At 39.8% G+C, this 12,838-nt stretch overlaps 1 protein-coding gene across 1 annotated transcript in view; it reads left to right on the top strand.

Moving 5' to 3' along the window:
- The window catches only part of LOC133616089 (multiple epidermal growth factor-like domains protein 10), a 572,792-nt gene that overhangs the window by 252,834 nt on the left and 307,120 nt on the right, over nt 1–12,838 (top strand). The window contains exon 6 of the mRNA XM_061975174.2: nt 4,337–4,429. Coding sequence (XP_061831158.1) covers nt 4,337–4,429 — 93 coding nt within the window. The remainder of the gene's footprint in view (nt 1–4,336; nt 4,430–12,838) is intronic.

The following is a 12,838-nucleotide window of genomic DNA, read 5'->3' as shown; positions in this document are numbered from 1 at the left end:
CTGCTTCCTCCTATGTTGAGTCTATATTAAAATCATCTTACCTGCACTTCGTTCTCCTGGTTCCTGCATCTTGGGGTCACTACTACTGCAGCCATGCGACGTCGCAACACAAAGTATTTAAAAGTAATAATGGTCTTGTTATTTCGGGGAAACCTGCTTATGAAAGGAGGCTGGGCACCCTCACTCCATCTCGTACACACAAGAGATGAGAGCCGTAGATTATACACAATTTCAATGGAGGACAATGAGCTTTAACAGACTTTGCATTCTGAAATTCTTCACCGGTATAAAAACTGACTATGTTGAAGAAATATATACCAGTGACGTGTGGTGAGGTTCATGACTGGTGAGGCACTGACTTCATCACAGTCAGATTTACAAACATATGAACCCTAAAGAGTATCTTATTCACCATTTGATTGGCAGCAGTTAACGGGTTATGTTTAAAAGCTCATACCAGCATTCTTCCCTGCTTGGCACTCAGTATCAAGGGTTGGAATTGGGGGTTAAATCACCAACAATTTTTCCCGGGCGCGGCGCCGCTGCTGCCCACTGCTCCCCTCACATCCCAGGGGGTGAGCAAGGAGATGGGTCAAATGCAGAGGACAAATTTCACCACACATAGTGTGTGTGTGACAATCATTGGTACTTTACAGAGGTGGGACCAAGTCATTGTTTTGCAAGTCACAAGTAAGTCTCAAGTCTTTGCCCTCAAGTCCGAGTCAAGTCCCGAGTCAAGACAGGCAAGCCCCGAGTCAAGTCCAAAGTCAAGACTGGAAAGTCTCAAGTCAAGTCCTAAGTCCTGCATTTTGAGTTTCGAGTCCTTTCAAGTCCTTTTAACCACAGACTAATATATTAACACAGATTGTGTATGCTTTTCAAACGCTGTATTTATTTATTAAAACAAGTGCATTTTAAATTGCAGGAAAGAAAATTGTGCTGACATTGCACTTTATAATAGCACTATTAACCAGTCATTTTAAACATTAACTCATTCCTTTACAGAACAAACACATTGAAAAATAAAGTGCAAATGTACTTATTTGTACAAAAGTGTTAACATTGAAAAAACATGACATATACGTGAACATAACAAAAAAGTTGTACTTTTTATATGTCAGGGCCCTATGCTGCATTGCATTTGCAAAAGACCAAATTAGCCAAGAGTCTGTCAGTCATTTGTGCACGATGGGGGCGTAGTATGATGCCACCATGGCTGAAAACTCGCTCCACTGGAGCACTGGAGGCAGGCACTGCCAAGACTCTCATGGCCACTCGGAACAGTGAAGGAAGAGTCTTCATGTTCAATGCCCAGAACAAAAGGGGGGAGAGAGTTGTTTTGGGTTGGTGCACTACTTGTAAGTGTATCTTGTGTTTTTTATGTTGATTTAATTAAAAAAAGAAAAAAAAAAGAAAAAATTATTTCTTGTGCGGCCCGATACCAATCGATCCACGGACCAGTACCGGGCCGCGGCCCGGTGGTTGGGGACCACTGAGGTAAACAACCAACAGTATGTCAGAAAGCTAGCTAAAACGGTACACATATTCATAATATAGTATACATTTTAACTGACCTTTATTTGACTATTTTTGTCTTTTTTTAGGTGGCTAAAATACGCGGTGCTGCTGACCGCCGTCTAACGTTACGTGTGATATATTGACTAACGTAACCCTGCTTAAAAAAAATCACTGAACAAAAAGTATGAATAAGGTAGTGAACTGCAACAGATTCCCGTGTTTGCAATAACGTTATAACGTTAGCAGTGAGTTTACAGCCTCACTGATTTAACTACACAGCAAATAAAAGTCACGTTACTTAGCCAATAAACGTTATCTCACATTCAAAACTTACCGTTCTTTGTGCAACTTCAAATGCCGGACGAAGTTGGAAGTTGTTGCCTCTCCATCAGTCATTTTCGAACCGCATGTGTTGCATACTGCAAACCGTTTTGTGTTGACCACCTCGTAATTTTTATACCCAAACAAAATTATTTTAGGTATCATTTTTTGTTCACTGGCGTGTGGTTTGGACATGTCTTCTTCCTGCAATTTGATTGGATGAATGCTGTGTGATGAAAACAAAGTAGATCTAATTTGATTGGCTGTTGTACTGAGAGCACACCAGCTGACACACGCAACGCTGATAGACAAGTACACAATGAAAAATACGGAGCGCTCCCGAATAACTTTTTCATCTTTGGGTTTTGGGGAAAGTAGCAAGTCATGTCAAGTCATGTCAATTCAAAAGGCTCAAGTCCAAGTGAAGTCACAAGTCATTGATGTTAAAGTCTAAGTCGAGTTGCAAGTCTTTTTACATTTTGTCAAGTCGAGTCTAAAGTCATCAAATTCATGACTCGAGTCTGACTCGAGTCCAAGTCATGTGACTCAAGTCCACACCTCTGGTACTTTAACTTAACTTTAACTTTACACATACAAACTGTAGCACACAAAAAAGCACATTTAATAAAACAAACGTTATTATGGTCTTACCTTTACTTATAAGTGCGGGAACAGTGGTGTTCGTGTTGGAGGAGTTGTGAAAGAATGAAATATGAAATCCGTGCTGCAGTCTGCAGGTGTACCTAATGTTGTGTCCCTGCAGTCGTTCACGGCTCCTCCGGCGCGAGCAATGTTGTTTTTGCACTTTTTGGCTTCTTGTTAAGTGACTTTTTTTTGGGTGGATTCGGTCTTGCACGTGGAGGGTTTGGGTGTGGGCTTTGGTTGGTGTGGCGCTCCCGTCAGGGGGTGCAGTCTGCGGCGGAGGTGCAATAACCAGCATCAGGAGGCGGGATTACGCGAGCCTCACACAGTGCGTCTTCGCAGCAGTTTTATGATTGCTCAGCACAAGAAATACGTTACACACATACAGTTGTTGACAAAATACACTGTACATTATATACCTCAGCTAACTAAACTATGGAAATGTATAATATAATTCATATAGCAATACGGTCTCACTGCACAGCAGGCCAGCAGTTAGCCGAGTCCGCAATTCATGGTGAGGCACAATTGAGTGACGTACCTCAACTGGCTGCTGATCACCGCACCGTCTCTTCTCAGTATTTGAACGGCAAATGTGAAAATTCAGCGATTTTGAATAAAAATAATCTAAAACTGGTGAAGTTAAACGGAAAATAACTTTATAGTATAATCACTGGATACATATAACAATTTAATTATTTTTTTTTCTTTTTACATTTTCTTTCTTTCCATGATGGCAGGTGAGGCCCCCGCCTCACCTGCCTCCAGTGACCGCACGTCACTGGTGTCAACATATTTAGATACTCACAAAAATAAATGATTTTGTATGGAAAAACTCCTTGCAACACTGCGTTTTCTCACGTCTGTATCCTTCCATCATACTTCTGCGTTATTGCTGGCGTCTCCAAGAGTATATTTATGTGTGCTGTCCCAAGAGTTAAATGATGTGTCATGTAGAATGAACAAATATATCCAGTTCCCACAAATTCGGGACGTAGTAAATGTCACACAACACCCCTTTCCCTTGATTCTTGTGCTAACCTTGCCACTCAGGCAGAACATTGCTATAATGTGGCTCACATTCGAATGAGAAACGTAGTGGAGCACACCCTCGGCGTGCTAAAAAGTTGGTTCCCGTTTTAGATCACAGTGAAGGAGCACTTCTGCAAAGCCCAAAAAATGTGGCACATATAGGGGGAGGGGGGTGGTAGCGGGGGTGTATATTGTAGCGTCCCGGAAGAGTTAGTGCTGCAAGGTGTTCTGGGTATTTGTTCTGTTGTGTTTATGTTGTGCTACGGTGCGGATGTTCTCCCGAAATGTGTTTGTCAGTCTTGTTTGGTGTGGGTTCACAGTGCGGCGCATATTAACAGTGTTAAAGTTGTTTATACAGCCACCCTCAGTGTGACCTGTATGGCTGTTGACCAAGTATGCATTGCATGTACTTATGTGTGAGTGTGTAAAAGACGCATATGTTATGTGACTGGGCTGGCACGCTGTTTGTATGAAGGAAAAGCGGACGTGACAGCAGGTTGTAGAGGACGCTAAAGGCAGTGCTTAAAAGGCACGCCCCCAAAATTGTTGTCCGGGTGGAAATCGGGAGAAATTCGGGAGAATAGTTGCCCCGGGAAATTTTCGGGAGGGGCACCGAAATTCGTGAGTCTCCCGGGAAAATTGGGAGGGTTGACAAGTATGCCCACAATGCCACCACTAATACTACGTGCAATGTCGCACTTGTTTTTTGTGTTCCACTTGGTCCATCACTCATTTGTGCAGTAAATGTAGAACAACAGGACTGAGTGTCACAGTGGGATAATTGATAGTTATTCACATATGTTGTTCACATCTTTCATTTCAGCTTTGTGCACAGAGGAGTGTGCCCACGGTCGTTGCGTCTCTCCTGACACTTGCCAGTGTGAGCCCGGGTGGGGGGGACTGGACTGCTCCAGCGGTGAGTTCAATGTCAATGTCTATCTGCATTGTGTGCATGTCACAGCAGCAATGTAAAAAGTTCTACCAACAAAAGTCCCCAAAAATAGTTAGGGGAGTCGTGAGTAGGGATAGGTACTGAATTTTGTCGGTAGTACAGCATATTGATTCATGTCAAATTAAACGGTGCCATATTTCGATACCTTTGTCGATATCATATCATGTCGATATCATGTAGACTAAACATCGGCTCAAACACTTAGCAAAGAAACAATCACTTAATCAACACTCAGCCAAAAGCCTCGAGGTAATGTTGCAAGATTCAATACCAACAAAACAAGTATGCAGAGGTGGGACCAAGTCATTGTTTTGCAAGTCACAAGTAAGTCTCAAGTCTTTGCCCTCAAGTCCGAGTCAAGTCCCGAGTCAAGACAGGCAAGCCCCGAGTCAAGTCCAAAGTCAAGACTGGAAAGTCTCAAGTCAAGTCCTAAGTCCTGCATTTTGAGTTTCGAGTCCTTTCAAGTCCTTTTAACCACAGACTAATATATTAACACAGATTGTGTATGCTTTTCAAACGCTGTATTTATTTATTAAAACAAGTGCATTTTAAATTGCAGGAAAGAAAATTGTGCTGACATTGCACTTTATAATAGCACTATTAACCAGTCATTTTAAACATTAACTCATTCCTTTACAGAACAAACACATTGAAAAATAAAGTGCAAATGTACTTATTTGTACAAAAGTGTTAACATTGAAAAAACATGACATATACGTGAACATAACAAAAAAGTTGTACTTTTTATATGTCAGGGCCCTATGCTGCATTGCATTTGCAAAAGACCAAATTAGCCAAGAGTCTGTCAGTCATTTGTGCACGATGGGGGCGTAGTATGATGCCACCATGGCTGAAAACTCGCTCCACTGGAGCACTGGAGGCAGGCACTGCCAAGACTCTCATGGCCACTCGTAACAGTGAAGGAAGAGTCTTCATGTTCAATGCCCAGAACAAAAGGGGGGGGAGAGGTTTTTTGGGTTGGTGCACTACTTGTAAGTGTATCTTGTGTTTTTTATGTTGATTTAATTAAAAAAATAAAAAATAATAAAAAATAATATTTCTTGTGCGGCCCGATACCAATCGATCCACGGACCAGTACCGGGCTGCGGCCCGGTGGTTGGGGACCACTGAGGTAAACAACCAACAGTATGTCAGAAAGCTAGCTAAAACGGTACCCATATTCATAATATAGTATACATTTTAACTGACCTTTATTTTACTATTTTTGTCTTTTTTTAGGTGGCTAAAATACGCGGTGCTGCTGACCGCTGTCTAACGTTACGTGTGATATATTGACTAACGTAACCCTGCTTAAAAAAAATCACTGAACAAAAAGTATGAATATGGTAGTGAACTGCAACAGATTCCCGTGTTTGCAATAACGTTATAACGTTAGCAGTGAGTTTACAGCCTCACTGATTTAACTACACAGCAAATAAAAGTCACGTTACTTAGCCAATAAACGTTATCTTACATTCAAAACTTACCGTTCTTTGTGCAACTTCAAATGCCGGACGAAGTTGGAAGTTGTTGCCTCTCCATCAGTAATTTTCGAACCGCATGTGTTGCATACTGCAAACCGTTTTGGGTTGACCACCTCGTAATTTTTATACCCAAACGAAATTATTTTAGGTATCATTTTTTGTTCACTGGCATGTGGTTTGGACATGTCTTCTTCGTTGGTTGTCGTGCAATTTGATTGGATGAATGCTGTGTGATGAAAACAAAGTAGATCTAATTTGATTGGCTGTTGTACTGAGACCACACCAGCTGACACACGCAACGCTGATAGACAAGTACACAATGAAAAATACGGAGCGCTCCCGAATAACTTTTTCATCTTTGGGTTTTGGGGAAAGTAGCAAGTCATGTCAAGTCATGTCAATTCAAAAGGCTCAAGTCCAAGTGAAGTCACAAGTCATTGATGTTAAAGTCTAAGTCGAGTTGCAAGTCTTTTTACATTTTGTCAAGTCGAGTCTAAAGTCATCAAATTCATGACTCGAGTCTGACTCGAGTCCAAGTCATGTGACTCGAGTCCACACCTCTGCAAGTATGCCTGATAGGAAAGGCTGAAACTTAAAGTAAGGCTCTACTTTTCCAGGGTAATGCCAACTTACATTGATTTTGCCATATACATGCTACTGATTAGCATTAACGAGTTTACACGACAACATTCCATTTCATTACAAAATAGAGAAGGTGAATGCATTGTCATGCAACTTGAACAACATGCAAATTGAAAAGCATCTAGTGTACAGACTATCAGAAGCATCTATTTAGTTTGAAATATCACAGGCTACATTACCAAACATCTTTGATGATCAAGGCATGGTCGTGACAATCCACATTTTGTGTGGTTAGGCTTTTTTCCACCAAAAGTTCAGAAATGTAAAATTCCTGGGACCTAAGGGTTCCTGTAGACTTGCAAGCTGATATGTTAACATGGAAATGTAGCTTCACCCCTCTAAATGGAAGTACTCCAGCAGCAGGGTACACAAATTCTGTTTCGGATTAAAAATCTGGCATGACACAATTAAATGAATGCCCAATTTTTTTCATACAAAAACACTTTCTGACTGCTATTTTAAGAAAATGTGATAAATCGTACTGAGCAAGTTGCCATCCATGGACTTCCTAAAGTCGTGATAATCTAATGGTGATCTTGTGACCCAGAGTACAACATTTTAAACCTAAGTCTGAAAAGTTGGAAATGTAGGATAGGGGCTCTATTCTACATTTCCAACTTTTCAGGCTTATTTTTAAAATCAAAATTAAATTAAAATCACTTCACAAAACATTTAGGGCTGCTGTATATGTCACAGTTAGGTAGATGCTTAGAGGGCGCTCACGTTGGATCGTTGTGAACTGCTCTCTTCCTGGTTCAAACCGACAGAATACACATACCCACATACCTACATGCTCGGAGGAAAAGTGATTTAAGGTCTCACACACCTGTTTATCAGCAGCATGGCGGTCAATGCATACATTTATTAATCATTACCTTTAATGTATATAAGGCAAACATATAAGAAAAACATATAAGGCAATCAATCATACACCTGGCCCGCAGTAAATGTTTTACAAAGTTTCATTATATATTGTTACAAATACAGACTTTAATTTAGTAAATCTGTTCTCTGAAACCACTATTGATTACATAAGCTTGCCATTGCTGGTGTTCTTAATTTATTGGGGCTTATAAAAGTGCAATTTGGTGTCAGTGAAATATAGCAGCTCCAAGTACCATTACCTAGTCCCTTTCCATTTGCTAATATTGGGAGGGAAATACAGTAGTTTGATGTTTTCTTATACTATACATTAAGTTTAGCAAATACATTTTTCGTTAGTTTGGTTATCTGATATTCATAGAGATGATTAAGTCAGATGACAAGACGTTTTATTGCAGGAAAGAGCAGGTTCATTTTTGAGCAAGAGAAAACAATGACAATTGTAAATATTTAAGATATGAATTTTCATTGTAACACCAGTGTTGTTATTTTTTACCTGCGCTTTAAAAACTACTTTTTACAGCTGTCACTACAAAGTGTGAATTGTACAGGGGTATTGACATGTCATAAGTCACACAGCCACCACTAGGTTAGTCTTCTTTATTGCTGGCAGTCAATGGACTGAGCCATGTCCAAAACATGGGTTAGGTAAATCTACTGCACTTACAGGCTGAAAAAAAGAAAGAAAGATGAAGAACTAACTGCTAGTTTAAGGCTAAAAGAAAATTGACTGACTCTAGTTTTTAGGTTTGGTTGACTGTTAGCTCCATTCTTGTATTCATCATGTCTATGTATTTCATTCCTACATATGTTAAATCAATATTTATCCAACTTGTTGCAGGTAGGGTATGAAGGGTGTATCTAAAATCTTGCATACATAATAAAACACACATCCTCCGACATTGTGTCTTTGCACAATGTTCTACCATGGCAGAAAGTCTCTTCCTTGTCACATTTCAACATTGGAATTTGCTTATTTGACAAAATGTTGTGGTGTAAAAATGCATTACAGTCAGAGAGGCTTGTCGCTCCCGTGATGATATGGAACATGAATGGAATGGTTAAAGACGTCCTAGGGTCTGATCTACTGTACTAAAGCAGACCTGGGCAATTACTTTGACACGGTGGTCACATTGGTATAGGTAAATATGCGTCTGTGTGCCCACTGTGTGTTTGTGTGTGTGTGTGTGTGTGTGTGTGTCCAAAATGCATGTGTCCAAAATGTATTTCGATACTTTTCTATAAAAAGGGGACCACAAAACAATTGCATTATTGGCTTTATTTTAACAACATTTTTTACAGTACATTAAACATATGTTTCTTATTGCAATCGAAGAACAATTTTGTCCTTATATAAAATAGTGAACATACCAGAGGTGTGGACTCGAGTCACATGACTTGGACTCGAGTCAGACTCGAGTCATGAATTTGATGACTTTAGACTCGACTTGACAAAATGTAAAAAGACTTGCAACTCGACTTAGACTTTAACATCAATGACTTGTGACTTCACTTGGACTTGAGCCTTTTGAATTGACATGACTTGACATGACTTGCTACTTTCCCCAAAACCCAAAGATGAAAAAGTTATTCGGGAGCGCTCCGTATTTTTCATTGTGTACTTGTCTATCAGCGTTGCGTGTGTCAGCTGGTGTGCTGTCAGTACAACAGCCAATCAAATTAGATCTACTTTGTTTTCATCACACAGCATTCATCCAATCAAATTGCAGGACAACCAACGAAGAAGACATTTCCAAACCACACGCCAGTGAACAAAAAATGATACCTAAAATAATTTTGTTTGGGTATAAAAATTACGAGGTGGTCAACACAAAACGGTTTGCAGTATGCAACACATGCGGTTCCAAAATTACTGATGGAGAGGCAACAACTTCCAACTTCGTCCGGCATTTGAAGTTGCACAAAGAACGGTAAGTTTTGAATGTAAGATAACGTTTATTGGCTAAGTAACTTGACTTTTATTTGCTGTGTAGTTAAATCAGTGAGGCTGTAAACTCACTGCTAACGTTATAACGTTATTGCAAACACGGGAATCTGTTGCAGTTCACTACCTTATTCATACTTTTTGTTCAGTGGTTTTTTTTAAGCAGGGTTACGTTAGTCAATATATCACACGTAACGTTAGACAGCGGTCAGCAGCACCGCGTATTTTAGCCACCTAAAAAAAAAAAAGACAAAAATAGTAAAATAAAGGTCAGTTAAAATGTATACTATATTATGAATATTTTAGCTAGCTTTCTGACATACTGTTGGTTGTTTACCTCAGTGGTCCCCAACCACTCAGTGGTCCCGGTACTGGTCCGTGGATCGATTGGTATCGGGCCGCACAATAATTTTTTTTATTTTATTTTTTTTATTAAATCAACATAAAAAACACAAGATACACTTACAAGTAGTGCACCACCCAAAAAACCTCTCTCCCCCCTTTTGTTCTGGGCATTGAACATGAAGACTCTTCCTTCACTGTTCCAACTGGCCATGAGAGTCTTGGCAGTGCCTGCCTCCAGTGCTCCAGTGGAGCGAGTTTTCAGCCATGGTGGCATCATACTACGCCCCCATCGTGCACAAATGACTGACAGACTCTTGGCTAACTTGGTCTTTTGCAAATGCAATGCAGCATAGGGCCCTGACATATAAAAAGTACAACTTTTTTGTTATGTTCACGTATATGTCATGTTTTTTCAATGTTTACACTTTTGTACAAATAAGTACATTTGCACTTTATTTTTCAATGTGTTTGTTCTGTAAAGGAATGAGTTAATGTTTAAAATGACTGGTTAATAGTGCTATTATAAAGTGCAATGTCAGCACAATTTTCTTTCCTGCAATTTAAAATGCACTTGTTTTAATAAATAAATACAGCGTTTGAAAAGCATACACAATCTGTGTTAATATATTAGTTTGTGGTTAAAAGGACTTGAAAGGACTCGAAACTCAAAATGCAGGACTTAGGACTTGACTTGAGACTTTCCAGTCTTGACTTTGGACTTGACTCGGGTCTTGCCTGTCTTGACTCGGGACTTGACTTGGACTTGAGGGCAAAGACTTGAGACTTACTTGTGACTTGCAAAACAATGACTTGGTCCCACCTCTGGAACATACTAGACAACTTGTCTTTTGGTAGTAAGTAAGCAAACAAAGGCTCCTAATTAGTCTGCTGACATATGCAGTAACATATTGTGTCATTTCTCATTCGATTATTTTGTCAAAAAGCTCTAAAAATGGACTATTAATCTACTTGTTCATTTACTGTTAATATCTGGTTATTTTCCGTTTCAGCATGTTATATCTACACTTCTGTTAAAATGTAATAAACACTCTTTCTTCTGTTGTTTGGATACTTTAGTTTTGGATGATACCACAAATTTAGGTATCAATCTGATACCAAGTAGTTACAGGGTCATACATTGGTCATAATTTAAGTTCTCATGTGTCCAAGGACGTATTTCCTGAGTTTATGAATATAATATGAATTTTAGAAAAAGAAAAGAACAAAGATTTTGTGATGTTAAAAAATATTAATGTAATGATAGAAGTATCAACTCGATATGCTGTTGTACTATCATTACAGTGGATGTCAGGTGTAGATCCACCCATGGCATTTGTTTACATTGTGACACCGGTGAGCTATTGTATCCCCCTACAGTGTGTAGTGAAGCATGTTTAGGTATTCCTCATCCTCCAGTGATAATGTACGTGTAAAAAACTATTTTTATTTGTCGCCATGGAGGCGAGGATTAGTGATTTAGAAGAAGCTAAAACACTGCCGATTGCGGATGGACATTAGCCGCAAACTAGCTAGCCATGTTTTAAAGCACCTCGTCCTGTGGGTCTTACAGTGGTATAGCTTCACCTTGGCGTTAGTTTTTAGCCAAACTTCGTCCATTCTACCTTGTTTGTCTACACACTGTGTCTGCTTGTAAGTACGCCGTGATTGTGTTCTGCCAAACATGCTCCTTTGCTCGTAAAACCGGCAATGTCCCGACGTGACGACGACGTGCCGTCATGCCTGTAAAAAAAAAAAATATGGCGAACTGGTACTTTTCAAACACAGTATAGTACAGATTTTGATTCATTAGTACCGCGATACTACACTAGGACCGGTATACCGTACAACCCTAATACATATACGTATGGACTACAGACATATAAACTATATATATATATATATATATATATATATGAATACATATGTATATATATATATATATATATATATATATATATATATATATATATATATATATATGTATGTGTGGGAAAAAAAATCACAAGACTATTTCATCTCTACAGGCCTGTTTCATGAGGGGGGGTGCCCTCAATCGTCAGGAGATTTTAATGGGAGCATTCGCATACCATGGTTTATATAGGGCACAGAGTGGGTGGGTACAGGCTGGCCTAGGGGCGTGGTGATTGGCTCATGTGTTACCTAGGAGGTGTTTCCGTCTATGGCGGCATGTTGTTACAATTTCGCTGCGCTTGTTGAGGGATGACAGGTCTGGACGGTAAATAATAAACAGTTTCTCTTTCAAGCATAGGTTGCATCTTTTATTACCACTATTGTAAGGTGTGCTGGATGCAAGAATTTGCCATGTTATTGAATATTCAACATTATTGTCTTTGAGGTCCCAAATGTGTTTGCTGAGTTCTGTGGTATTTCGCAGGTTTTTGTTCCTGAAAGAAGCCTTGTGATTGTTCCATCTGGTTTTGAATTCCCCCTCGGTTAATCCTACATATGTGTCGGATGTGTTAATGTCCTTGCGTATTACCTTAGATTGGTAGACAACTGATGTTTGTAAGCACCCCCCGTTGAGAGGGCAATCAGGTTTCTTTCGACAATTACATCCTTTGTTGGTTTTGGAGTCGCTCTGTCTGGGGGTCGATGGCTCATTTGCAATTGTTTTGTTGTGGTTTGAGATGATTTGTCGTATATTGTTCATGCAGCTGTAGCTCAATTTAATGTTGTTCTTGTTGAATACTTTTCTTAGGGTGTTGTCTTTGGGAAAGTGTTTGTCAATCAGATTGAGGAATTTGTGTCCAATGTTCGTTGAGACGTTTTTGCTGTATGGGGGGTTGTACCAGATGATGTCGTTTCGTTTTCTGTTCTTTTTTGGCTGGTTTCCTGGCGTGGGTTCATAGGTGAGGGTGAAATTGTATCCGCTTTCATCAAGGGCTTTTTGGTACGGGGGGGTTGCTTGGTCAAATTCAGCTTTGCTAGATGACAGCATCGATAGCCTTTTATTGATTCCGGTAGGTATTCTTTTCGTGGTGGTGGGTGGGTGGTTGCTGTCATGGTGCACGTATTGGAGTGTTGTGTTGGGTTTCGTGAATGGTTGGTAGCTGT

The sequence above is a fragment of the Nerophis lumbriciformis genome, linkage group LG15 (assembly GCF_033978685.3).
Source record: "Nerophis lumbriciformis linkage group LG15, RoL_Nlum_v2.1, whole genome shotgun sequence".
Lineage (NCBI taxonomy): Eukaryota > Metazoa > Chordata > Actinopteri > Syngnathiformes > Syngnathidae > Nerophis > Nerophis lumbriciformis.
Note: the sequence above shows the minus strand (reverse complement) of the source record. Positions and strands in the feature narration are given on the sequence as shown.